The sequence below is a fragment of the Lolium rigidum genome, chromosome 4 (genome assembly GCF_022539505.1).
Source record: "Lolium rigidum isolate FL_2022 chromosome 4, APGP_CSIRO_Lrig_0.1, whole genome shotgun sequence".
NCBI classification, from domain to species: domain Eukaryota; kingdom Viridiplantae; phylum Streptophyta; class Magnoliopsida; order Poales; family Poaceae; genus Lolium; species Lolium rigidum.
In genome coordinates, this window is record NC_061511.1 from 110,444,149 (window position 1) to 110,471,930 (window position 27,782).

General features: G+C 41.5%; 1 protein-coding gene across 5 annotated transcripts; it reads right to left on the reverse strand.

Moving 5' to 3' along the window:
- Positions 1–776: 776 nt before the first annotated feature.
- Positions 777–27,782, reverse strand: LOC124650424 (phospholipid-transporting ATPase 3). 5 transcript variants are annotated; one of them, XR_006986990.1, is made up of 28 exons: positions 27,310–27,782; positions 20,188–20,253; positions 19,475–19,536; positions 19,172–19,253; positions 18,967–19,077; positions 18,740–18,817; positions 18,527–18,623; positions 18,273–18,379; positions 17,260–17,325; positions 17,053–17,174; positions 7,248–7,332; positions 7,096–7,173; positions 6,906–7,022; positions 6,536–6,691; positions 6,341–6,445; positions 5,965–6,107; positions 5,397–5,498; positions 5,251–5,314; positions 4,962–5,174; positions 4,125–4,290; positions 3,876–3,955; positions 3,109–3,348; positions 2,446–2,667; positions 2,197–2,364; positions 1,755–2,117; positions 1,563–1,669; positions 974–1,442; positions 777–854 (listed from the first exon to the last, which is right to left on the reverse strand). XR_006986990.1 is itself a non-coding variant. In XM_047189954.1 (27 exons), exons 1-27 carry the CDS (start codon positions 27,538–27,540, stop codon positions 1,124–1,126), a joined length of 3,750 nt encoding a protein of 1,249 aa, XP_047045910.1. In that variant the 5' UTR covers positions 27,541–27,782; the 3' UTR covers positions 883–1,123. The 5 variants fall into 5 exon arrangements, 4 of the variants coding, with proteins under 4 accessions (XP_047045910.1, XP_047045911.1, XP_047045912.1 ...); XM_047189954.1 differs by lacking the exon at positions 777–854 and having other exon boundaries at positions 883–1,442; XM_047189955.1 differs by lacking the exons at positions 777–854; positions 7,096–7,173 and having other exon boundaries at positions 883–1,442.

A 27,782-nucleotide genomic window follows, 5' to 3' on the forward strand; every position in this document is an offset into this window, starting at 1 on the left:
GTGTACAATGACCTTCGAGGGCGGCCCGACGGTGAAGGTGCTTTTCGACGCAGGTCTTGTGCATCTCCTCTCCGCGGCTCGTCGTCAGAATCGGAGCTACCGGCCTTTTCTTGGGGAGCCATCTGTTTGGCATAGGCCAACTCGGGCTTCGCGTTTGTGTAGCTTATATGGGTAGCCAGGGTGGCTCGGTGTGCCTTCGCGGCGTCGTGTGGGTGGGTGTGGGCTTGGCCCCATCATTGTAGGTTTTTGCCCGGTTTTTTCGCACCTTATGCTTAATTAATGGATGAAAATCAGGCACCTTATGCTTAATTAATGGATGAGGCAAAGCTTTTGCCTCCGTTTCAAAAAAAGAAAAAAGACATTGAGCGAGCATTGGGGCTGGATGGCTTGCTCGGCTGCGCCTCTCAGTTGGCTGGTGCAGTGGAGATCCCATTCTTTCTCCTTCAAACACTCTTCTTAGTATTTTCATATTTTGTATTTCTAGATATATCCATGATGCACAAAAAAATATTGCAAATTAGGTGTTCAGTTTTTATTTCTATTTTGAGAGTTTCATGTACTAAATCTATAGGAGAAACTAAAATATTTCAAATGATACAAACCAAAATTAATCAAGAAATATAATATATATAAAGAGCTAAAATTACATCATCTCAATTTCAAGGTTTGCAAGAACATATTAAATTATTTTAAAACCATTGCATCACACATGCACCTCTCCCCCTCCCTCTCCCCCTCTCCCTCCCTCCCTCTCCCTCTCTCTCTCCCTCTCTGGCCCTTAGAGACGATTGTCCAGAGTGTTAAGTGCTAACCATCCAAGCAAGAACCTCCAGGTGGAAGTTCCATAAAATGCACTGCAACAAAAGACCATGAGCCGAGACAAAATGCGTAAACATCTAATCCTGTAAAAATCCCAAAGAATTTTGCGAACTGCATTTCCAGTGTCCAATTTGTTAACTAAGCGCGTGCCTACCTGAATCTTCAGCCAACTGAATCAATGGCCACCTACTGACATCGCCAGCATAATGGATGACAACACAAAAAAAAAAAAAGGCTAGAAGGCTACTTATACACACTCCTGTGGTCTGCTCTCTGCTGGCAAAAGAACATGATGTACAGAACTTTACACGGAAGGGGGATTACGCCGATGTGGCTGCTGGCGCTGCTGCTTCATGCTGGCTCTCCTTGCGACGTCCCATGGCTTATGAGGCACGCAGACACCTTGCTGCGACGCGAAGAATGACTCATATCCCGGGGAGTCGAAAGCAAAACCAGTGTGCTTGGAGTTCTCTCGGGGAAGCATGGAGATCGCATAGCTTCTCGCTTCTTCGGGGCTCAGATGGCTCCTCTCTGGCAGATGTATCATGCTGTATTCATGAGGATCATCCTTGTGCATCTCTTGAACTACTTGGTAGTCATAGGGGGATAGCCATCTCTGAAGCCTGAGATATCGACGGAATATCAGAGACAGCACACAGTTGATCTACTACTTCAGTGTAAACTGAAAGGTAGCTAGATGGTATCAACTAAAATATTATTTTGCAAAAGGAGAAGCTGCTTACGATAGATATAGGAAGTCGCCAAAGAGAGCGATGACCGGAACAAGCATTAGTGTGAGGTAGAAGAAAAAGGTACTCATCAGAACATAAATCACAAAATATACATTTTCCTGCAGAAAGCAGTATGAAGTTAATGCATATGTAAAAAAAGGGTGGTCATCAGCAAAACAATAGATTTCTGCATAATTCACCCACCTGTCTGTCAAATGATGTCATTATTGCAGAGTATACAAAGATAAACAGAAACCAGGCAGCTATACTGCCAGCTACACTGAAATAATGCCATCTTGTAATAGAGTTGCACGACATGAGGAGACGGAGGTTCACAGTCACCACAACACAAGTAAAGGCCATCGTGCTAACATCCCATTGACCAAGGATCTTGCCAGATGAGCCATGACCATGCTGACTTGCAGCTGCAGTGAAGTAATAGAACACTATTGACTGGTAAAAGGCAAAGAAAGCCCAGACCGCTATCACTTTCCACTTGAAGAACGTATTCCTAATTCCTTCCTGGTAAAGTTGCGGGTATTTTTTTGATAGAGATGCACTCACATCCTGAAAGGGTTCATTTTAGTGAATGCAGCAAATAGCATCACTCCAGAGCTAAATGTATAACAGATACAAGCAACTATACCTTATCAAACAAGCCAACCATAATTACAGGCAGGGCTGTGAAAATGACATTATACAGAGACTGGAACCAGTCATCATAAAATCGTTGACCAGAAAAGCCAGTTTGGAAAGTGAACCAGAACTGAGTTAGCGTAAATGTCAGATTCTTGTAGAAGAAGTATGTGATAACCTGAAATTGCAACATGTCGGCACTTAATTTTTGTGAACTATACATAGTGAAAGCTACAAGCTAGGGAAACCATAAGCATACCTTGCACAATCTCAAGTAAGACCACCGTCCATGTACAAGAAGTAAATCGGTAAGATATCGAAACTGAGCGATGGCGAAATCACTAGCCATAACTGCTTGCATTCCTTCTTGCCCACTAATGCCAATCCCAACATGAGCAGCTTGAATCATGCTTACATCATTAGCGCCATCGCCAATGCTCAGAGTTATCTTACGAGCACCTTTCCTAACTAAGCTAGTAACCTACAAAATGTGTGTCACCATTGTCCAATTTGACATCATTTTAACACATAGTTTATGCAAGGAAAGAAACACACAAAACATAGGTTTTGATATTCTAATGGTATGGGTAATAACCAACTTAGCGCATATGATATGTCATAGTGCATGATTGAGTAGAGAAAAAAACTGCAATAGCAAATGCATCCTTGTACAATGATTAATAACATATCTGCTGCACAAACTCTTATAGTGGAGGCACAATATAGGTTATTCCCTTTACAATGCAACAATATCAAGATAACTATTTTCATGACTACGCATCCTGAAGAGCATCCATATGAGACCTTGAGTACAAGAAACATAGATACCCCAAAATCAAGCATGACATACCATTAATTATTCCCTGGGGGTAATGCAAAGTTATGCACGAATAAGATACTAACAGCAATAAATAAAATTTACCTGTGCCTTTTGCAGTGGAGAAACACGACAACACACAACTGAGTGGCAAATTAAACTCAAACCAAGAAGATTCACACGCAGAGCTGGATCTAGAGCATACATCAAGCATCTTCCATCGATAATGAAAGCCAACTTTCGTCCTGGTGTGCTACTTAGAGAACGGTGGGCTTCCTCGAGGTAACTTCTCAGACTCTGTTTTACTGAGTCTTTGATAACTCGGGCAACTTCCACCGGGTCGCCCTGAAAATGAGTGACGCGTTATAATATGGCAAAGGCATGTCCATAACAAAGATCACACGCTACATGTAAAAGTTGGTTTACACCAATGAGATGCAATCATATTTGTTTATGGTTGATCAAAGTACAATGAACAAGAAGTACAATGCAACACAATCCACATAGAGAAATAAGATTATATATTTATGCTATCTATACAACAATAAAGGCTAAAATCTACACCACAAATTATTTAATGCCCCACAAATCGAAGTACAAAGGGGAAAATGTGCCTTCTAACCGAAAAGAATACGTCCAGGCATCCAGCTGAGGCATTCCTTTATTTTAAATGATATGAGTTAACACCTTTAGCAGAGTCTTCACTTGCATGTCCATGTAATATAAGATGTTATTACGTCCAATACTCTTATATTTATTGTAATAACATCTTATATTAAGGGACAGAGGGTGTACAAGATAATATACGTTACGGCTTAACAAGCTCCATGACAGAATATCATTTCGAAGTGCAATCTCTATGATTGTCTTACCCTATCTTCAGCCTCTCTAATTGCATTCGTCTCTGAACTGATGATGAACTGTTTTGTGTCGTTGTTCACCAGACTGCATGCTGCAGAGCAAATAACCAACTCAAAAACTTCTGAAGCTTTTCTAGGCCAGGTGAAAGAGGGAGAAAACAGAACCCAAATTGTCCAATACTGAGCTATTTGTGTATATATACCTTCATTAAGAGAGAAATAAGCAAAGGTTAAACAAATAATAAACAATTAAAACCTCACCGTATGCTATATTAATTGCAGTTTCCATTTTATCTCCAGTTAGCACCCAAATTTTTATGCCAGCTGCAGAAAGAGTTTCAATGCACGCTGGCACCCCTTCTTGCAGTTTGTCTTCTATAGCAGTGCACCCTATTAATATAAGGTCCTTTTCAATCAACTCAGCCACCTACAAAAAAGAACAAGAAGAAAATTATATCACAAGATGACCCAGCAATAGAAGAAAATACTTCAACATCAATTATATTTCGTACAAAGCAGTCTTTGATTATATGACAGATTGCAAATACAATGCTTTTCTGGTGACAATCTTTGAATATATTTTTTTTTACACCCAACATATTTTTATATTGTTATATTCATAAATTTATGTTTAGTCATTAGTCATTACAGTGAAAAATACACCAAAAATACGTATTTTACGACGTATTTTCGTATGTCACTTAAATAAATATTTTTTACGTCATGTCTATTTTTCCATACATTCTTCTGCACTTCCGGAGTAAGACAAAATTTAGGAAGCGCTATTTGACCGTACATGATTTGTCAAGCACTCCCTCCATTCCCTATTAATTGACTCTGATTTAGTGGTTGGAATGCAAACAAAAAAAAAACCCTAAATATCGGAATAAGGCTTTTCAGAAGAAAATGCAGAGCTACAAAAATTTCCTACGATGAAATAAATAGCATGCCCAACAGTGCAGGTCTAGTAGTGGATGATAGTAAACCGAGAAGTCAGGCAGGCAAGCATAGAAGGGCTTGGGGAGGCAGTAACATAGTTTGTAAGAGGTTATTATCATGTCATGTTAATAAAAGTATTTAGAAGATAGTGATGCATGCCTCATCAAGTTTCTTATCGCGATCACGTAGAGAGGATTTAGCTTGCACAAACTTCTCATTCCAGCTTTCATATTGATCCCTGCTGAGATCTCGATAAGCAAGGCAAAGTGTACGCAAGCCAGCAGACCCAAATTGTTCTAGATGTTCTCTGCTTTTCTTCTTAATGTCATGATTTCCATCAGCTAATCGTTCATAAATCACATTATCAGCACCCTATTACACAATATTATAAAGTTAGTGTGACAATCTGCAAAATAAAAGTTAAAAGAAATTAAATTATGTGTATTACCTTGCAATAGAGAACAAGTTTACCATTCGGGAAATGGCAAACCACAGATTGGCGCTTCCTTGTACTGTTAGTTGCAGCAAAGTGTGAAGTGTAGAAAAAATAATAATGTCATATCATCGAATTTCAAAAGAAAAAACAACGCAGACCTGTTAAATTCCAAAACATTCAAAATTTCATATGCAACGTCTTGTATACTCCCCATCCTCTCAACATGTGATTCGCGAACCATAACTGTGGATGGCGTACGTCTACAGAACACACAAACATATTTTAGCTGAAAAAATTGCAGCAAATTTATAAAGAACTATGGATGATTTCACAACTCTGAGCAGTTGTCATATCCATGGGAAGAAACCATCCCAATAGAAGCATAGAGCTAACAGAGATCTAATTTACATAGGGATTTTTTATAAATGGGGTACTAGCTCATTTTGCTACTCCCTCCGATCCAAATTAATTGACTCAATTTTATCTAGATACGGATGTAACTAGATGTGTTTGTTGACTAGATACCTCCGTATCTAGACAAAGTGGAATCAACTAATTTGGATCGGAGGGAGTACCAAGAATGTCAATTCAGTCCTTTATACTACAAAAATATACTTGTAAGCAATAACTTGGATGTACAGCTAAACGTAACGGAGTTTTTCTATATATCCTGTTGGGAACAAAATGGCAAGAGCAAACTAGGGCCACTTTAAGGTAAGGGCTTACCTATAAAAGAAGAAACCAAAATTCTTTGCAGCAGCCACAAGCGCAGCCTCATCAGGAGAGGCAGCTTGATAAGTGATCTTTTCTGGTGTCTCCTCACCCTCAGGAAGAACTGTATGACAGATTGCAAGACATCTAAAGAATTCCTAAAGAGAAATAAGAGCAAATAAGGAATGGCTGTTTAGCAATTAGCACACTAAAAATGGAAATCATCATACAGGAAACATAGGATTTAAGAAAAGTTTATATTAAAGGCATCAATCATGATATGTAAATAATCATGTAATGAGACCAGAGATGATCATGAAAAAAATGAAACCAACGTTACTTAAGGAAGGAAAGAGTGAAAACTATTGCACAGGTAGTCTGATATATCTACCATGCAAGCCTCGTGATTTGGTTCATTTCTCCATGCACCACACATTATTCTAGCATCATCGAAGTTGAATCCTTTCTCATGAACTGCAGTGGCTGACCTTTTACCCTAAGAAAAGTACACAAACCAAATATAAGGGCAGTTGCACATATTCACAGATACCACGCTAACAGAAATAGCAAGGTAAGTGTTGGACACCTCATCATCATCAATACTGACTCCAGCTCGCTCAGCTCCTCCTTTCTCGATCTCTGTAATGCCAGTTCCATATATTTCTCCACCAATAGAACATTTAAAGAATTCCATCAAGTTTCTTGTAAGTGTTCCAGTTTTATCAGAAAAAATATACTCAACCTGAACCATTAATGGTGAAAAAAACAAGGTAACAACAGATGTCAGAAATGTAAAATTTATTTTTAAGTGCTAAATCATTTTCAAGTAACACAGTAACACTGAGCATTTACTTTAGTAGTATATGTATTTATAGGGGCCTAATAGCCAATTACGAACCAATACTTTCATCATGGAAAAAATGAAAACTGAAGCATTTTTGCTAAGGGACTATTACCTGCCCAAGCTCCTCATTCAGATTAGACGTACGGGCCAAAGCTGGGGTGTTGCTCTCCGCATGATACATATTCAGATCATTGTTAATAAACTTTGCACATTGAATAAATTTAATCATCTGCAAATCAAAGGTATCATAAGGTCTGGAAGTCCAATTATAAGGTGTACTGAATTTGAAATTGGGCATATACCTCTATGGACACATAAAGAGATATAGGGATGATTGTTGAGTATAGAGTTATTAGAGTAAACATGGTTAAAATGGTCACCTGCAGAAGTACAAATGTATGATATAAGGCTGCTTGGAGCAGATTATCTGGAAACGTATTTAAGTAATACATACCACAAATCTGTTCTTGGGATTAAACTGGTCCTCAACATGCCCACGCAATCCAAGATAGAAGTATTTCTCATTGATAAACACACCACTGTTGATACAAGCCAAATATAAGGTCTATTAGTGAGATCTAATTCATTTCTTAGAGAAAGTGCAAACAGAATAGGCACATGCATTTAGAAGATCAGCCATCATAGTTACAGGAAGGTAACCAAAAGCAATAGTTAGGTCATCAACTGTACAGATGCCTGATTCTTTTACAGTTTTACCATGTAAGGATTGATAACTTTCATTGTTAACAAGGATATTATCCTTCCCTGTCAACCTTTGAAGAAATCAATTTGCTGAAAAGAGCCATTCCTACTCTGTGCATCTAAAAAGAGCCCAATCTGTCCACCCATCCCACCTCCCACGTATAAAACCGTAAAAAAAGTTATTAAGATTATTAAAACCTAAGTCCTGCGCTCATCCGTAATCCTGTTATCCCACACAGAAGCACTACGACTTCGTTTGGATGTAGGTACTGGGATGCTGGAATTGAATTTGGGTTCAAGACCAAATCAGCTTCTGCATTGAATTGGGCCACAATAACAATTTTGCTTTTGGGGTGTACAAAATATTCGTGGTTGGAAATGAGGAGTCAATTCAGAATTTCTGTTTGGATGTCCATCCAATTTAGTTTCAATTGAGCCATCTTCTCAGTCAGCACATCTCTCCCCGTAGGTGGTGCCAAGTTACCAACACCGGCCTGGAGCAGAGGGGCGTGGAGCAGTGAAGCAGCACAAGGTTGTGGAGGAACAGCTCCACCGTGTTGTTACTTGCTACAATGTGGACAGTACAAATGTTGAAGGAACCGCTTCAACGTGCTGCGCTAGATATCGCTCTAGGGGCGTAACCTAGATATCTCTAGGGGCGGGGCTGTCAAGAGTTCAATTCAAAACTCTCAACACACAAGATCTAGTCCAAGATCTAAGACAGAACACAAGGTTCCATTTATTTGATAGGTAGGGGTAGATAGTCCGATTTCATAGGTAGAGGTTGGACCTCTATTTATAGGCTGCATGAGACTTCACTACTTAGCTCTACTCACAACCAGAGTGTTCTAGAGAACACTACATAAGCTAGGAAAAGAAACACACACAACCTAGTTACAACTCATAGCTAGAACACTCTAGAAACCACTACAACACATATGACTATGGGACCAAACTACCTAGAATACACACAATCTTCCTTAGAATAGAGAAGGGTCCGTCATTCCGCCGTCTAAGTTTCCCTTTAATGTGTAAGGCGGTCTTTCTTTCCGGAGGCATACCATCACCTTATCACCAACTTGGAATGATTTTAGCCTCTGTTTGTAGTCACTTTTCTCCTTCGCCTTGGAGCTATTACGATTTGATTGGTTTGGTACAATGATGATCTTCCGCTTGTTCCAAGTGAAAGAGTAAGAACTTTCCTTCCCTTTGTGTGTTGTATCCACATCAAATTGCCAAGGTCTCCCAAGAAGAACATGGCTGGCATCCATATCAACAACATCACATAACACACTTGAGCGGTAGTACTTGCCCAAAGAGAGTGGCAGGTTGCATTGTTTGGTGACCCTCATATCCACTCCTTTCTTGATCCATCCAATAGTGTAGGGGTTTGGATGATATGTGTCTCAAGCTTTAAATGGTTCACCAAATTCTGAGATTAGATTTTCACAGCTGCAACTATCAATCACTAATTTGCATACCTTGCCATTCACCGAGCATTTGCTCTCAAATATTTTCTTCCGTTGTGTGTTGTCGGGCTGTGGTGTTGAGCACACGAGGGGCTGAATCATGCATATCACCTCTTCTCCCTCCTCTTCACAAACATCGTGTCCTTCTACATCGTCAGATTCATATTTTTCGTCGTCTTTGCCATCATGGATTGTTGTGTTGACAGATTTCCTCAATGGGCAGTTGCTAGATACGTGTCCCTCTTCACCGCGTGTCCCTCTTCACCGCATTTGTAGCAGTTTTGCCTTACTCTTGCCTCCGGCTTGCTTTGGGACAGGTTGTTTTGCCTTAGGTTGGACTTCTTTTTCCTCAACTCCATGGGAGTAATTCCTGGATGAGCCTTCTGTATGAGGGTATGGAGTCTTACTTGCCCTTCTTGTCCACACCAACCTTTCAGCCTTTAAGGCTAGAGCTTGTGCTTGATCAACCGACCAAATTTGTTGCGTCATCAAACGGTCTTGGATAGCATCATTGAGACCATTGACATACCTTGCAACTTGTTGATCTTCGGTTTCAGCAAGGGTGCACCTCACTTGTAGCCTTAGAAACTCTTCTGTATATTCTAAAACAGTCCTATTACCTTGGGCGCACTTGTGAAACTGAATGAATAGGAAACCTCCCTTTCAAAAGGTTCTTCATTTGCCGCCAAGATCGTACACGAGGTTTTCCTCTTAGTCCGCGGTCTTCTTGAAGGCGATGCCACCATGCACCAGCTCCCCCTTTCAGCTTGTATGCAACCAAAGAAACTCTACGGTCTTCTGGAATATTCATTACCTCAAAGAAAGTCTCCACCTCATACAACCAAATCAAGGCACCCTTCAATATCAACATTTCCGTTGAAAGTAGGGATCTCAGCTTTCACCTTATATGTATCCCTTGCATACGTAGTGTTGGGTACTCTTGGATGTGCATAGGGGCCAGGTTCTTCAAGGTCCTCAACATATTCTTCATCTTCAGAAGTTTCAGCATAAGTTGGCCTTCTTGAGGTACGCTGAACAACATGTGGTTGAGGTGTTTTTGCGCCAAAAGGACCTCCCTCTCTTCTCCATCCTTTGATAATTCTTCATCATTGGCAGTAGGAGGAACACCATTTCTGATCATCTCAACTAGCTGACCAAATCTCCGGTTAAAATCTTCATGCAACGCTTGGATTTGCTGTTCTGCAGCATTCATTCTCTTTCCAACTCCTCCATTGCTTGCTGCAGCTCGCTCTTAGTGAGGGAACCAACAGCTATAACGGATCAGCAGGGCTCTGATACCACCTGAAGCAGCACAAGGTTGTGGAGGAACAGCTCCACCGTGTTGCTACAATGTGGAGAACACAAATGTTGAAGGAACCGCTTCAACGTGCTACGCTAGATATCGCTCTAGGGGCGTAACCTAGATATCGCTCTAGGGGCGAGGCTGTCAAGAGTTTAATCCAAAACTCTCAACACACAAGATCTAGTCCAAGATCTAAGACAGAACACAAGGTTCCATTTATTTGATAGGTAGGGGGTACATAGTCCGATTTCATAGGTAGAGGTTGGACCTCTATTTATAGGCTGCATGAGCCTTCACTACCGAGCTCTACTCACAACTAGAGTGTTCTAGAGAAAACTACATAAGCTAGGAAAAGAAACACACACAACCTAGTTACAACTCATAGCTAGAACACTCTAGAAATCACTACAACACATATGACTATAGGACCAAACTACCTAGAATACAATAGAAGTGTGTAGAAGCTAGTACTAGATTTTAGTTGGTTCTATTTTATTTTATTTTCTCTTCTGTCCCTCATCAAGCAGCATGACAGAGATCATCGTGAAGCAGCGTGAGAATGGGCAGTTCCCATTGCAGCAAGGAGGTGTAGCTGCTTGAGTGGGGATGACGACGACCAGGAGAGACAAAGAGGGACGCGGGGTGTGCAGTAGAGGACCTCACCCTCGGCAAAGCTCCGACAGCATGTGCTGCATCACGCTTCGCTTCACCGTCGGAGGGAGAGAGGTAGCAGATGGGGCTGCGGCGGAGGTTCGCCAGAGACGTCGCTGACGGAGCACGCGGAGTAGTCGCCAGGGAAGAAAGGCGGCTGGCGGCGGTCGTCTTGTCAAAGGGATGAGGCTCATTTCCATCCAATTCGGAGGGGTCGAGCTTTGTATTGGAGATAGGCTATTCTAGTAGTCCATGATTCCATGTGGTATTGGGCCCAAATTCCATCTCCCAATTTTGAAGACATCCAAACAGCAGAACTGTTGGAGTTAACCTTGTTGTGTAGGTGTCTATCTCATGTTAAGTTCAGTTTCGTTTCTAAGTTTATTTGCATTCAGTCAAAGCTGCGGCAGTCTGCACCGTAGATGTGTTTTCAGGTGTACATGCAAGCTTGTTAGTCATGTCAGGGATTAGCTTGGTGTTGTGCCTGTACGGTGCCAAGCATAAGTGTGTTAGTTGCATGCCTTGCTAGTAGGAGAGATATACATGTGCATGCGTAGATAGAGTCAGCTGATAGATAGGGTTAGTATGGACCAGGTAATCACCCGTTGTCTCCAGCTGCGAGGTGTCACGGCCAACGTGTGACTTAGACAGAACGTGCGTCTCCAGGTGACAGGTCCTATCTGGTAGGCACCAGCTGGGCTCGTGCGTTTAGGTGAGTCTTTATTAGATGGGTGTGTGTGCTGTAAACGGATCATGAAAAAAGATGAAATAGAAAAAAAATCTGTTGAGACTTCCTTCCTCGTCTCTCTTTCCTCTCTGTTCTTCCCCGCAAGTAGCGGAACAGGTCGTAGAAGCTCACGCCGGCGATCATACCGGCCAAGGGTGAACTACACGAGGCGAGCGGCCGAGTGGTGTGGCCGTCGTGGTTACTGGGTTCCTATCTGTAGGCTTTTGGGGAAATTGTGGATGGGTTGATCCCTTGGACCTCCACACCCTCTCATATATATAGCTCAACTTAGGCTTACATGTTAACTCATACACTAGAATAGTCTAGACACTACTACTATACTAACACTCCCTAGAATACTCTAGACTTTGCTAATAAACTAACTTAGATTCTAGCACACTACTCGGAATATTCTAGACTTTCCTAGGAGACTACTAATCTCCAATTCCCCTAGAGCATTCTAGACTCTACTAGAGTACTATTACACTAATCTTAGATTCCAACACTCCCCTCAAGATGGGCGATGGATATCTATCATTCCCATCTTGTTACATGCCAACAAACATTCCTTACTACCTAATCCTTTGGTTAGACAATCTGCTATTTGTTCTCTAGAGGTTACATGGCTTAACTTCAAGGTTCCTTCGTCAAGCCGTTCTTTAATGAAGAATCGATCTATTTCCACATGCTTTGTTCGGTCATGCCGAACGGGATTGTTAGCAATGTTTATTGCCGACTTGTTGTCGCACCAAAGATTCAATGGCCCTCTCCGCGGTAGCTTCAATTCGATAGGAGGCCTTTCATCCATAACATCTCACACAAACACACCGCCATTGCTCTATACTCGCTTCGCAGCTTGATCTTGAGACCACATGCTCGCTTCTTGCTCCTCCAAGATACCAAGTTTCCTCCTACGAAGACACAAAAGCCTGATGTTGACCTTCTGTCATCAAGGCAACTTGCCCAATCAGCGTCACAATATCCCTCCACACTCAAGTGCCCATTGGCCTTGAACCATAGACCTTTTCCAGGACTTCCTTTCAGATAGCGTAAAATTCTATGAGCTGCCTCTAGATGTCCACTTCTTGGGTCATGCATGTAGCGGCTCGCCACACTCACGGCATAAGATATATCAAGTCTCGTATGGCATAAATAGATAAGTCGACCAACAAGCCGTTGGTAGCGCTCTCTATTAACTGGATCTCCTGACTGAGCACATAGCTAGTGATTTTGCTCAATAGGAGTTGAAGCAGGCCGACACCCAAGCATACCAGTCTCATTGAGTAGATCCAACACATATTTCCGTTGAGAGATAACTATTCCTTTAGGAGATCTCGCAATCTCAATACCCAAAAAATACTTGAGTTGTCCTAGATCCTTAACCTCAAATTCTCTGCTCAATCTCATCTTCAGTCGGCTTATTTCATCATTATCGTCTCCAGTGATAACAATGTCGTCCACATAAACCGCAAGGATGGTAATACGACGCCCCGAATGCCTATAGAACACGGTATGATCCCTATTACATTGCTTGTAACCCATATTGCGCATGCCTCTCCGGAACCTATCAAACCATGCCCTTGGTGATCGCTTGAGACCATATAAAGACTTCTTCAATCCGCACACCTTCCCCGGGTGTTGGAGTTACTAAAGCCAGGTGGAATGTCCATATAAACTTCTTCCCGGAGATCTCCATGCAAGAAAGCATTCTTGACATCCGAGTCGATGCAAGGGCCACCCAAAGTTAGCAAGACAAGAAATAAGAGTTCTTATAGTACTCATCTTTGCAACGAGCGCAAAGGTCTCATCATAGTCAATCTCATATGTTTGACTCGTAACCCCTTGCCACCAACCTTGCCTTGTATCGTTCTATTTTCCCTTCCGGGGATTGCTTCACGGAATACACCCATTTGCAAGTAATCGGACGTTTTCCAGCTGGAAGAGTAACAAGATCCCATGTATTGTTCTTCTCAAGAGCTTTCATTTCCTCCAACATGGCCTCGTACCACTTTGGGTCTTGTTTTGCTTCTTTCCAATCTTTTGGGATCACCACAGATTGCAATGATGCGATGAAGGCCCTGTAGTTCGTAGATAGAGATGCATATGATACATAATTAGCAATGTCATGCTCCTCCTGGTACCAATTTGGAGGTTTTCTAGCTGCAGCTCGGATTCCTTTTCTTAAGGCAATGGGCAAGTCCATTGAATCCCTCGTACTAGATGGACCTGCGTCATCAGACAATTCATCGGCTTCAACACTCGTTGGAGCATGTTGCTCCCCCGCACTCGTGTGTCACTTGTCGTGGGAACTCGTTGTTGCACATGTTGCTCCCCTGCACTCGTGTGTCACTTGTCGTGGGAACCCGTGGTTGCCGCTGCTCATGCTCGCGATTTTCTCCGTGTATACACTTTCAAGTTCTCTTCCTCGTTTGGCTTTCTCCATCTCTCTTCACTTGTAGCTTGTCTCCTTGTAGACACCCTTAGATTTTCTTCCTCAGTTGGCTTTGTCCATCTCTCTTCACTCGTAGGAGATGGAATTGAACCAACAACAACTCTGGATGGTTCATGTTCCTTTGTCCTCAAAAGTTCACTCTCCCCCTCTCGACTAGCTTCGATTGTGCTAGGAGAGTCAAAGTCAAACAACGAGCTGAGATCCGTCTTCTCTCCATAGAACGGCTCAGACTCTCTAAATATCATATCCATGCTAACAAATGTTCTCCGCTCACTAGGGCTCCAACACTTGTATCCCTTTTGTCTAGATGGGTATCCAATGAAGATGCACTTCACGAAGACGAGGATCCAATTTTCCCACCGAAGGTCTATGGTCTCTAACAAAGCAAGTACACCCAAACACCTTTGGCGGAAGGATGAACTCATTTTGGCCATAGATCATTTCATATGGAGTCTTCATCCCAAGCACTCTTGAGGGCATCCGGTTGATGAGATAAGTAGCGATCATAACCGCTTCACTCCACAAGAATTTGGGCACATTCATGGTAAACATAAGTGATCGAGCCACCTCCAGCAGATGACGATTCTTCCTTTCGGCTACTCCATTCCGTGGAGAAGTATCAGGACATGAAGTTTGATGAAGTATTCCTTTTTGGGAAAGAAAATTGCCAAATTCATTGTTCACATACTCCGTCCCATTATCTGTCCTGACAATTTGAATACTAGCGTTGAAGCGATTTTGGACATATGCATAGAAGTCCTTGAAACATGTAAGCACCTCACTTTTATGTTTCAGAAGATATATCCAAGTCATTCGGGAGTAGCAATCAATGAAGGTGACAAAATACTTCATCCCGCTAACAGACCACCGGGGAAGTCCATACATCAGAGTGAATCAGTACAAAGGGCAACGTGCTCCGCAGTCCACGACTCACATATGATATCCTGGTGTGTTTTCCAAACTCACATGCATCACACACAAGTTTTTCTTTGTCCACCTTCATTTCTTCAGGGAATATCTTACTCATAGTATCAAAGGACATATGGCCCAATCGACAATGTTGGAGTATCAACCTTGCCTCATCATCATTGGTAACAACTGTGAGAGCAGTGCACAACGCTTCATCGGTTTCCCTTCTATCCAAGTACCACAATCTCTTATGTCTCACACCTATCCCAAGCCTCCTTCCAGTCTTCCTCTCTTCAATTATACAATTATATCGATCGGCAATTATTCGACAATCAATATCATCAACCAAAGAGCTCATAGACACCAAACTCACCGGAAACGATGGAGCATATAATACCGAAGACAATGTAATGGACGGAGTGCATTTCACTGTGTCAACCCCTTTCACAGGTTGATAAGTTCCATCGGCTGTTTGGATTGTCTCTTTATGCATGGGTGGATGTGGAGTATATGATGCAAACTCACTCCACTTACCCGTGACATGTGCTGATGCTCCCGAATCCAGAATCCAATTTGAACAAGTTCCATTTAATGCAGGAGCCTGATTTGAGATTGCTTCTTCTGTTTGTGCAAGATTCACACAATTTCCTAAGACAATTGTTTTTCCACTTTGTTTTGGAATTTCTGCACTCTCCCTTGATTGTCTCAACTTCTCAATCTCCTTGAGCAATTGAGTCATTTTCTCAAGTAGCTTCTCAATTGTTTGATTCTCCCCCATTGATCAATATTGCTGAAAATCACCAACAAACCAGCTTATGTGCTTCTTCTCTTCTCTCGCTATATTTGACCTACTCTTGCGCATCTCTCGACCCCTCCGGATCTTTCTTCCGGCTGCACACGCAGCCTTAGGTCTCTCCTCTCGTCCTCTACTCGCACACGCGAAATCAGCACCTTTGCTTCTCCCTCTTCACTGCAAGCCACAAGCAGCTGCACCTCACCCAGCTGCTCCCTTCACCATCACACCGAACTTTGCAAGATTCACCACCACTCCGAACGCTGCAGACGGTTGGCTCCTCACCTCTGCAGCAGCTCACATCAACACTTCTACCTGGGCAGCACTCCACTCCTCTCGCCCGTCTGTTGTATTTCCCCTGGATTTTGCGGAACTCCACCTCACTCCACCGAATCACCACAGGCAGCCCGTAGCACACACCATCACTGCCTCTAGCTTTGATACCATGTAGGCTTTTGGGGAAATTGTGGATGGGTTGATCCCTTGGACCTCCACACCCTCTCATATATATAGCTCAACTTAGGCTTACATGTTAACTCATACACTAGAATAGTCTAGACACTACTACTATACTAACACTCCCTAGAATACTCTAGACTTTGCTAATAAACTAACTTAGATTCTAGCACACTACTGGAATATTCTAGACTTTCCTAGGAGACTACTAATCTCCAATTCCCCTAGAGCATTCTAGACTCTACTAGAGTACTATTACACTAATCTTAGATTCCAACACTATCTATCGGCTAGTGGAGATCAAGCAGTCGTAGGCTTGACCGTGTATGTGCATGCACTACTTATAGGCACTGTAACCAGTTTGTTTAGCAAGAGAGAACAAGAGAAAAGAGCACAAGTGCGTGTGTGGAAAAGCTCTCTGTGTGTTCATTGTATCCAGTGTGTGCGTGTGAGTCTTCTTCCTCCTTGGGCCTAATCTATCAATTGGGAAAACCTGATTCCAATTCCCTGCCTGAAATCTGAATACCTACATCCAAACGGGATGTAAGGAGGAGGACAAGAAAATAAGAACTTCCCCCAACGAACTCCAGACATCTCTGTCTTATTTTTAGAAGCATATATTATGCTAATAATTTGTTTTTTATGATTAATTGAGAAGCTGAAAAAATAGTGTGCAAGTGTAAAGCCTACATAACATCAACCTAATCAGTATAATTGATCTTAAGAATATACATGTAAGCAAATGATACAGAATAGACATCTAATATATTAAGTGAACGGAGAAAAAAAAAACTTACCTTCCAATAGCACCAATGACACACATTGTGAACAGGGTTGCAAATAGAGCTAGTATAAGCTTGTCTAGTTTTTTCTCCAAGGTACTTCTTTTAGAAGGAACATTCATTGAATTCATCATAACCTGCAGTAGTGCTCCATAGCAGTAAATCGCAGAACCAGAAGCAAATGACAGGTTGAATACATATATAACACAAAATTGCCCATACTTTTGTCTCATGGCCCGTGAATATAACAGCTGCAACAATGTTTTCCGTATTACGAAGGCTGCATCCCTGAGGCAAAAAGGTAGGAAGAAATTATTATCTTATTTGCATGTGTGCCCACATACACAGAGAATTGAGTGATGTGCAGGAAAAGGCTCAAGTCTGATGAAAGTGAACTCTTGAAAGTCCATACAATCAATGAACCATATCTAAGTGCTGACAAGTAGGTTTTGGTAGTTACCACTCTCCATCGTAAAAATAAATTACATCTAAACAGATTCCACATTGGAGCAACTAGAGGTCTCTCACTTTCTCTGGTCTTAACTCATGAGGAATTTACTTACTGTCTTGGAAGCGTACTTTACTGCACATGTGCACATTTCTTATAAACTTTACAAACATTGCTTAAACAAGTCACTGCATGTCCAACATGTGAAATTAGAGAAGTGGAAAGTTCATGAGATGATTGAACATTTTGAAATCTAAAACTACAAGACTTGTATCATAGCTAGTCTAGTTGGCAAAAGCTATAGAACTGTAATATTACACAAGTATGTGACAACAATGTGAATATGGCCAATGTAGGATGATGGTGTTATAGTAAGAAGAATGTGAGTGAAGGCATTCAGTGGTGACATTGTTTTAACCTGAGGGGTACTTATAGGAAAATCATGCTAATCTGGAACATGCAACAACTTGGCAAGCGATTAATCATGTAAATAGATAATGAGGGCCCCTCTGGATGAGAGGCATTAAGTTGGAAGGTTTGGTACCAAATACCTAATCTCTCCAAGGAAATTAAAAAAAGAAACTCATTCCAACAAGTCCTAGATGAAAATTCTGAATCATGCCACTGCGAGGCTGCAAGTTCGAAAATTGCCACCGGATATCCCATTTATCCATATGTCATTTCTCACAGTTAGTCGCATTTTTTCAAAATGTCAACTTTGCAGTGGAATGACTCGATTTCTCAATAAAGATGCTAAAAACAAATAACACAGCATGAAAGAACTTACCCTTAGTAGTATCTGGTTTGGTGAAATTGGTATAGTTTGCTTGTCCACGATAAGATTCCCGGTGAATGTGTAAAGTGAATTGTTAGGCTGTTCACATTGTACTTCACCTGTAAGCCGTAAGACAAAAAAAAATGTGAAAGTTCACAGAAGGTACAATGCTTATGCGAAGTTCAGAGAAAATACAAAGTTTCCTAAGTTCCACCAACTACAGAATAGACTCCCATCAAGATGGAAAAAAATAAACATATAAAAACCTTTGAATTCATAAGCCTTTTCAGGAAGAAGATAGTCCCAGGTTTTCTCCAAAGCTTTCCTTATTTTCAGGTTGGTTTCCCCATCAAGATTTGCTGTCTGGGATAAATATAAAAGATCCAACACACTTCAATTAGAAGAAAGGTTTCGCTGAAGTTCATTTAATACTTCCAATTTGAGCAAAGAACAGAATGGGTAAGAATGAATTTATTAACCTCTATGTAGCAAACGCCATCAGGGTTTGTACTCGATAGGAAGAGCAAGTCAGCAGGGAAATAACTGTCTTGCTTGATCTGCTCTAAAGAAGTGCCCATCACTGTTAGTTTTTTCTTGTGTATGTATTTTAAGCTCAAGATTAAACTCAAGACACTTTATTAACTTTGGTAGAATTCAACAGTTCAAAGGATTAATTAGCTGAGATAAGGAGGATTCAAGACATTACCCTCACAATATCTCCAACCTGCAGTCTTTTCCATGGAGTACTTTCCCATTTTTGACCTTGCAATACATCGACGTGTGCATTATTAATTGACATATCATTCTGGAAACGTTTCTGTATTAAGGACAGGAAACAAAAAGGGAAGGGCGTCAGATTTCCTCATTACGAATAGCACAACAAAACAGTGAAGCAGCTGAGCAATGCTAACCCAATCCTCAAAAGCTTCCTTGATGAGAGACACCAAAAGCACTAAACTAAGGGGAACCACGTTAGTGACAGGGTGAACTGGACTGCAAAAATACAAGCATGTATGATATTTGATTAATAGAAATAAAGATGAAGGGAAGCAAAGAATGTCTGAATCAACTCGTGGACTTGTTATGCTCAGAAGTGTCTAGCTGCAACCAAGAATTCCATAGATAACATAGGCCTACACATGCATCATGTGCAGTTGTGCACACGCACACAGGGAGAGAGAGAGAGAGAGAGAGAGAGAGAGAGAGAAAGAGACCTAATTGGTGTAGTCGATAAGATCGAAATCATGAGAAAGTAAAGATTTGCCACCCGCCTGAACTGTCAAAGCAAAAAAAACGAATTACAAATGGTTCCTGCTACTGAATAATACAGTGATAAAACGCTTGAATTGATGGTGGAGCTATCAGTGCAAAGCTGCTTTGTTTGGTACAGAAACATGCATTACATTTGTAACATGTGTTACTTGATTTGACAACTAAAGGCTTTTAGCTTCTGAAGCTCATTTAAATACTAGGATCCACAGCAGTGAACCATGAAAATGCCAGAATTATGCTGCCTAAAATACATCTTATGTTGTGTGACAAAATAATGGACCTTACTGCTTTGTCAAATACCATATAACTTTTATAATCACACTATCACAGTATCTTAAAAACATTAAAACACGGTGCCAGACCAGGTGAGCCTATCAAGCATCGACTATTTAAGCTAAGCACAATCCAAAGCTGAGGAAAGGAACATCTTTAAGGAGAGATCATTATGCAGAAGTTAAAATGATAAGATACTTATCTCATTGTGTTAATAACTCATGTGTCTAGTTTAAAGCAAAGTTCATATAATGAACAAGGGAAAGAGGAATAAAATTGTTGCCTTAAGGATAGAGACAAAATGAAATTTTGTTTTCAAGATGACAAACCTAGAGGGTTTATTGATAGAATATGTAACGAGCAAAAAACAATGTATAAATACCTGTTCAAACAATCCTTTAGGTAAAAATGTCAGGACGCTGTACTTTGTGGTCGACACAGAATTTCCCTGGAAATGAAGAACAAGACAGATACATAAATAGTTCATGAATTATCAGAAAATAAAGTATAACTCTGGCATTAGAGTTTGCAGAACTGATGGTTCGATACGCTTGCAGGAGAATGTTTTCCTAAACAAAAAGAGCTTAGTGCATGGTCAAACAAACTAGAAGCATATTCATAATATCAGAAATGATATAGCCCAGTATCAATTCCAAATAAATTCAATCATCTCTACTATATTAAATGCCTAGAGGTGGTGGGATGGTTGGTACGTCCGTCCCATCGCCACCAGCTCGCGTCCGTGGATCCCGCATCGTTCGAGACAAATTAAATGGAAAAACTGAAAGGAACCGCATACCCACGTTCGTCGTCAACCCCCCGCCCACGACTCCATGCCGCCTTCCCCAAATCGCCGCCCGCATCAACACCGGTGGCACCGCCTCCCCATACCCATGCTATGTCGCTTTCTCTACCATTTGCAACGTCTATCCGCGCTAGAGATCTTGATCCCTGTTGGCTCTCCACAACCGGAACCAGTCTACACACAGGTAACTACACTATCAGCCTCCATGACCAGTCGCAACGTATCCTCCATCTAGATCTCTGTCATGGAAGATGTCGCCGCTAATGTCCGCGAGGCCTTCATCACATACGGCGTCGGTGATGCCGTCCACAATGGGCTCCAGGCTGTAAGTTCCCCCGATTTCTCGATCCCCTTGTCATATCAATATCTCGGTTGCCGGTTAATTTTTGTGATTTGATAGTTGACGCTCCGATCCGGCTGAAAACCCCAGCTCTGGAAATGAATATGCCGCACCAGGGCGCAATCTCAGGGAAATCGACCGCCCCAGGGTTCCCACCGCGTCCACGGGAGGCGCTCCTACTGCCGGCGCGAAGCCCCTTGCACGACCTCAACGTCCCCTACGAGGCCATGTTTGAGGAGTACACCACCCCAGCCGCCGACTTGATGTTCCCACCGGTGAGGCCAACATCCCTCTATTAACCCCTCCAAATCGGCAGGATCTCCGTGTTTGAGATGCAGGGTGATGATGGGGGTAGTCGTATTTGGTTGTTGAGACCGCTACAGACCCCCATCCAGGCACCACTTCCAGGGATAGATATGGGAATGTACAACATACTAATGGGGCCGTATGATTAGGGCCCATCGCTTATCAGTGTTGTGAGAAACAGGATGGCGGGTGAATGGTCTGATCCAATGACTGGCCGCCCTAGCTCCTTTTCTTTCTACTACTACGTCAGTTCTAACTTTTTTAAAACTCAAATAGTTTCCACTTAAGTACGTGGATGGAAGGGTGTATCGGACGGCAGCACAGAGCGGTTCTGCCACCCTCACAACGCGGATGGCGCGATGGAGTACTGACTCGACATGTTACACTTCTTGGGTTGACATGCATGATCAGAACGGAGCTTCTTGAAATAGACATGACATTTTCAGTTTCAGTTTCAAATGGACATTACAGTTTCAGTTTAAAATGGCCACTTGTTCTGCACATCATACCAACATAATTCCACGTGCTAACATAATTTACTGATATGACTTGACAACAAATGTCCACTGAACAGATTGATCTTGACAACATGGAGTACATGAATTTGTGCAGGTGAAGAAACCTGGATTAGAAATGACTACTGAACAGAGTGAACTTGAAAGCAAATGCATCTAAACCTGGATTAGAAATGGTTACTGATATAGACTGGAGTAATCATTCATGATGCTTTGCTCCACCAGCTCATACCGTGCCATTCTTCAGGTACAGGTGAGTATTTGTTGCAGTACAGCTACATCGCGTTCGCTCTGAACTGATTCCTTTGAACTGAATCTGACTGTAGTCGACACAACAGATTCAGAGTTTGAATAATGGTGCCATCAATATTTTTTCCTAATTTATTGTTTTGATTTTGTTTTCAGATTCCAAGATATGGGGTCGCTGACCGAAAGGACGCACTGAACAACACGAGAAGAAGGCGAGAAGAAAAAGAGGCGAGCCCTTTTGTGGTAAAGTGGATTTGAATTTTTCCTATCTGTGCGGATGAGATTTTGTTTCGTTTAGCTGAGGTTCATGTTTGGACGTCTGTTTTAGCAGCAGCCACCATCACCGTGGATGAATGAGAGACCACTCTGGGGTTGATGTGAACGTTGGTATGTGCCTATGTTATGTCCCATTTTTGTTCTTGGCATGCCATAGGTCTTTACTCTGGTCGGAGCAATATTCATCGAAGAAATCAATCATGCTTGGACTATTTGATTGATGTAAGTGACAACCTAGCTTGATCGAATGTGTAGGATAGGTGGGAGGTGGTGACACACAACGACCAATCCTGAAAGACTGGCAGCACATTTGATTGCGCCGGCTGTAATTCACAGTTCTCTTCATGAGTAGTTAGTTTTTGTTCTGTTTTTAGGAACATTGTCCCTGATTCTTGCGTTTCTAAATTTATAAATCACATTTGTTACAGGATATCTATCAACCATGTGGGTAATTTTGGTCTAGAAATAATAATCTATGAACATGTGCTTATTACTCCCTTTGGACGATATTCAGGATTTTTGGGTTGGGGATTACCCTTTTCACCCTACATTGTCCTCTTTTATCACATTGTTTTGAAATAGTCAAATCATGAAATTATTATTTTTATCCGTAAGCACAGTATTTTTATGGTACCATATCTTTTTTTTTGGTGCACGAAGCAAGAACATTCCACTCTAGATAACCACTAAATCATCCATTTGAATAAGTACGGTGGATATAAGCATGAACTTTGCTGAAGGAAGAGAGATCCTGTTTTTTCTTTAAAAAAGTTCATTGCCATGACATTTGAGTTGTGATGAAAATAGTAAAATCAAGTATGTTTAGCTTGATCAATAATATTTCAATAACGTGTTCTGCATTGATGGCGGTCCGGCAAGTGGTAATTTGGCAGGGAAATCTTAGCAGTTTTTGGTAAAATAAAGTTTCAGTTTCTCTGTCCCAAATGCACCTTCCCCATACATGCAACTTCGGGAGTTGTTATATTTCGAGATACACAATCTCATGTAGTAATCAACTATCTGCATAGTTACCACCTAAACATGTAAAACCAATTATGCATGAATTGCAGTTCTGGATCATATCTTTTCATGGTACCATTTTTTTGGTGCACTAAGCAAGAACATTTTAATCAAGATAAGCACTTGGAACATTTAAAACTAATTTTTATGATTTTCTCTTTGTATGAACACAAGTAACTGCACTATCAGGTGCTCACAATCTCATCTGGCTGTCTTCAGAAAGAGGAAGTTATCACTGTGCGTGCAAAATTTGGTTGAAACTTGAAAGGCTGCTGTATCTGAAATTCTGAATGGAAAGGTTGTTTGTAAGATAATCCCCAATCCATGTGAAAAAGTTGCTTAGATATATCCGACATATATTTTCTCACATAAACTGAGATTTAGTGATCTATTTGACCATGATGCGCGATGAAGCGTGCATGAAGTAAGCTTCTCCCATCGATGTTTCACAAATTATAGGCTTACATAAAGTTCATGTCTGTATATTTCTATAGGGTTTGGAGGTAAGCTAGGATGTTTCTATTCTTTTTTATGTGATGTGAAGTTATTTCTATTGATTTCTTCTATGGGGCCTGATGGAACAAATAAAACTCCCATCCTTGTTTTAGGTGATGTTCAGTCCTATAGTTCTGTAACACAGTAGGACAGTAGGTTCTGCGCATTCAGTTGCGTGCATTGATCATGAATGTACCTAAATTTGTAAATTTCCTTTGTATTTTGTTTGTTTACTGAACATTCAGTTTGATGTTTCATAATGAGAAATATCATATTATTTTTTTAGTAGAAGTAGGATGATTGGAGAAAGATATTCTAAATTTAGGAAACATATCTGAATTATCGGGTAGCCAACAATTTTCTATCCTTTTGAGTACACATTCTAATTTTTTATCCACTCACCATTTCAGTATCACAAGACCTTCAAATGCTTCCATTTTACGCTTACTATAAGGATCCTTTTCAATGGGGAGAACATATGTAGATGTTTGGATCTGGAACAATTGAGCTAACTGACTGTTCTTTGAGATTGACCGTGTCTACTATTATCAGCACCAACAATTGTTTTTATTCATCGTGTGACCATTTTATTATTCCACACAGGAAAACAAGGTGGGAGCTTGTTGTGGGAGGCACAACAGGTCGCTCGAGCCGGAGAAGGCTGATTGTTATTCCACACACAGGTACAAGTATTGGAGCATGAGCACAGCTGATTGCAAATAGATAATGCTTAATTCAATGACTAATGAGTATTGCAACATACTTACAAGTTGAACTACTTTACAAGCGGAGTTGTGTGAAGTGGATCAGAGCAGAGATGAAAACAAATCCTGATGCAGAGCCAAATACACTCATCCCACTTGTAGTAATGTTGATCATATAACATGTGAGACGTATGTTGTGTATGAACAGTATGATCAAGTGGTCAGGGCGGTGGGGCAGAATGGAGGCTCTAGCATGTGGAAAGTCTTTTGAGAAATATATACTTTCCGCATTCTTATGTGATTGTGGTTTTCAAGTCACGGTGTATATACATTTTCTATGCTATCTCAGTCCAGTGAAAATATACAATATCTTAGGTGTTTGTTAGATGGTGATTATTTCTAGCATATGATTGGTCAGGTGATGTTGAAGTTATGTAACTGTAAAGTGAAGGAAAAATGTTTGTCACACAGCTATGAGAAATAACCAGTGTAGTTCCCGTCCGTTTCTTGAAAACGGGTAGAAAAGGTGTTATATTGAGTGTATTTGTTCCATCAACACTACTACCTCTGTCCCGGTTTACATGCCTTCACGCATCCCTATATTATCAATTTGACTAACATAGCATAAATAGTAAAACATAAAAATTATATCAATATAAAATAGAGCATCTAAATTAAGAGATTATGTTGTTTAAATTTACAGCCTACGCGCAGGGGGCATCCCTATGTTATCAATTTGACTAACATAACATAAATTATAAAGCATAAAATTATATTATTAGAAAATAGAGCATCTAAATTAAGACATTATGTTGTTTAAGTTTACAGCCTACGCGCAGGGATGGATGGAAACGGGTGGATGTTTACTCCTGGTCCTATGTAGAAGTCACATAAATGTACATTCATTTAGAAAACAAGGGGATACCGGAATTTTTTTTAAACTACCAAAATAGTCATCCAAATAGAATCAAGGGAATTGTAAGAAAATTATAGAAATTCATGTAAAACCAAATTGGGATTTTTTTTTCACATGGAATTTGTTGTTTGTTAAACTTCCCTTGATTTACTGAAGCTTGTGGATTTGGTCAATATGGATTATCTACACGTAATAGCTTAGGGACAAAAAGGAACATTTTTCTCATAGTTACTTATGAAAATAGCTACATCATGTAGGAACCAACAACAATTAACAAGGGCAATGTGAATAGAAGTGTGTCACTTCATATTGAAGTGATAGAAGTGGTCAAGGGCATGATATGAAGTTTGGTTAACCTAACTGCCTTTCTTTCTCTTGGTTGGTTACTAAATAGGTACTGTATATCTGTTTTCATACTTAACATGAACTGAAATTTTCAAATACATTATGTTCACAGTCAAGAAAAGAATTTGAAAAGCCATAGCAACGCACGTGCATTCAACTAGTATAAACTAATATCCAAGGAAATTGTGGGGTGTCAAGAAAATTCAGGAATTATCTACTCACACTAGCGGCAGTAGTTTTGCAGGGATTGGATAAATGTCATTAAGATGATTAAATATTAACAAGTGGCGAGTAGTAGAGTTTCCAATTATCGCAGAAAGCTAACATGGAAAGCAATCAATTCCCCCTTACAGGTAAATAGCTTTGCTTCAGCTTGCTGCCATCGGGAGGTGAGTTGGCCACACTGCCAGATACAAGTTCAGCTATTGGCAGAGCAAGCATCATTCAGCCGTGGTTAAGCGCATGGATGAATAGAATAGTACAGCCAGTGCACCCATGCTCTTGAAGCCCCTAAATGCCAGTAGCATTTATATATCCTGCCCATACAGGGCCGGATCTGGCCCAGGGCAAAAGGTGCGACGGCCCGGGGCCATCCTAAATACGGGCCCAATGTATTTAGTGTAGTATGTATATAGGGACGAGTAGAGGGGGAAAAGCCCACTATCGCACTGCCCAGGCCAACGTCTAACAGTAACAAGCAGGCAACCACACAGAAAAAATATCAGGCAACAGACATGCACGCATGCCCGATGGTTCGTTTTCTTCTCGATCGAATCACCGATCAAGCACAGGCCGCATGGAAGCCGAGAAGAACACAAGTCACACGGTTGAGCTGGAAGCCTGCCCCCAAATCCAATTTCATTTCCTAATCACTTTTAAGTTTTCCCTCACGCACGGCACTGTCGCGGAGGGCCGGCCCTGACGGAGAGTGAGACAGGGAGCGGACCTGCTCGGGCAAGTCCGCAAGAAATCGGAGATATTGATCAACAGGTTACATACTTACGGGTAATTCTCTCACCACAAATTCAATCAGATAGCCGACTCCATTTTTACATTTTTTAAATAAAAAAATTCTCAAATTTGCTGACCGAATTATCCGTGTTCATGAGTTAACAAAATTTTATCCATTGTATGCAATCATGTTTTTTATCCATTGGATCTATTGATAGAGTTTGCCCTGGGGCCCTCAAAATCTTAGAGCCGGCCCTGTGCCCATACTATGTCACTAGTAATCCTAAAAATCTAACTAGGTCTAATCCACCAATTACCTCAAAGTTAACTACAAATGCAGCTCTTAAGGACAAAGAGGTGGGGCGGTGACTTTCTGGTGGACTAATCAGTATGAATGGTGTAATCTCTCTGCAAGATGGGGCGAAACAAACCTAGTGGTACTCTACTAGCTTAGTATACCAAACGGTCATCTCCAAATCAACCACCGGAACACGCAGCATGCATGTGGTGACGAGATCTAGGCGTAGAGGCCCAAAGCCTGGAGGCGAAACAACCTGCGGATCAAACCGAATTAGTACGTACCTTGTAGGCGACGGGCGCGTTGGTATCGCGGTCGTTGCAGTATATGGTGCGTACAGTGGGCGCTTGCGGCTGCGGCTGCCGCCGGAGGCTAGCACCCCCACCGCCGAGACGTGCCGTCCTGGACCTCGACGACTCCGCGCGTCCTGGCAGAGAAGACCCCGCCCGCGGCGACGGCTCGCCGCCTAGCCTCGCGGTGGCCACCCGCACCATTTCCTTTATCCGGGAGCTCATCCTGCCCCCGCAGCGCTGGAGGAGCTGCGGGAGATCTAGGGAAATCTTACAGTGGACCGGACACGAGATCGGGGGGCAAATCGGCCGGATTTTGGTGTCTCGGTGACGACTGACGAGGGGATTCAATTTGGGTCACGCGTTCCCCTCCCTATGTGCGCGTTTTTTATTCAGCTTTTTTGTACTACTACTACTTCTTCTTTTCCTCCTCCGGCTCCGGCCTCCGGGAGAGCAGGACTGCAAGA

What these genes read in the sequence shown, in the direction of transcription:
- LOC124650424 (XM_047189954.1), bottom strand. Translation starts at nt 27,540, where the DNA reads ATGAGCTCCCGGATAAAGGAAATGGTGCGGGTGGCCACCGCGAGGCTA. An exon ending in GTCATTGGTGCTATTGGAAG is followed by an intron (nt 7,333 to 17,052) that starts GTAAGTTTTTTT and finishes TTGTATCAACAG; the next exon opens with TGGTGTGTTTATCAATGAGA. An exon ending in CAAATCACGAGGCTTGCATG is followed by an intron (nt 6,108 to 6,340) that starts GTAGATATATCA and finishes ATTTCTCTTTAG; the next exon opens with GAATTCTTTAGATGTCTTGC.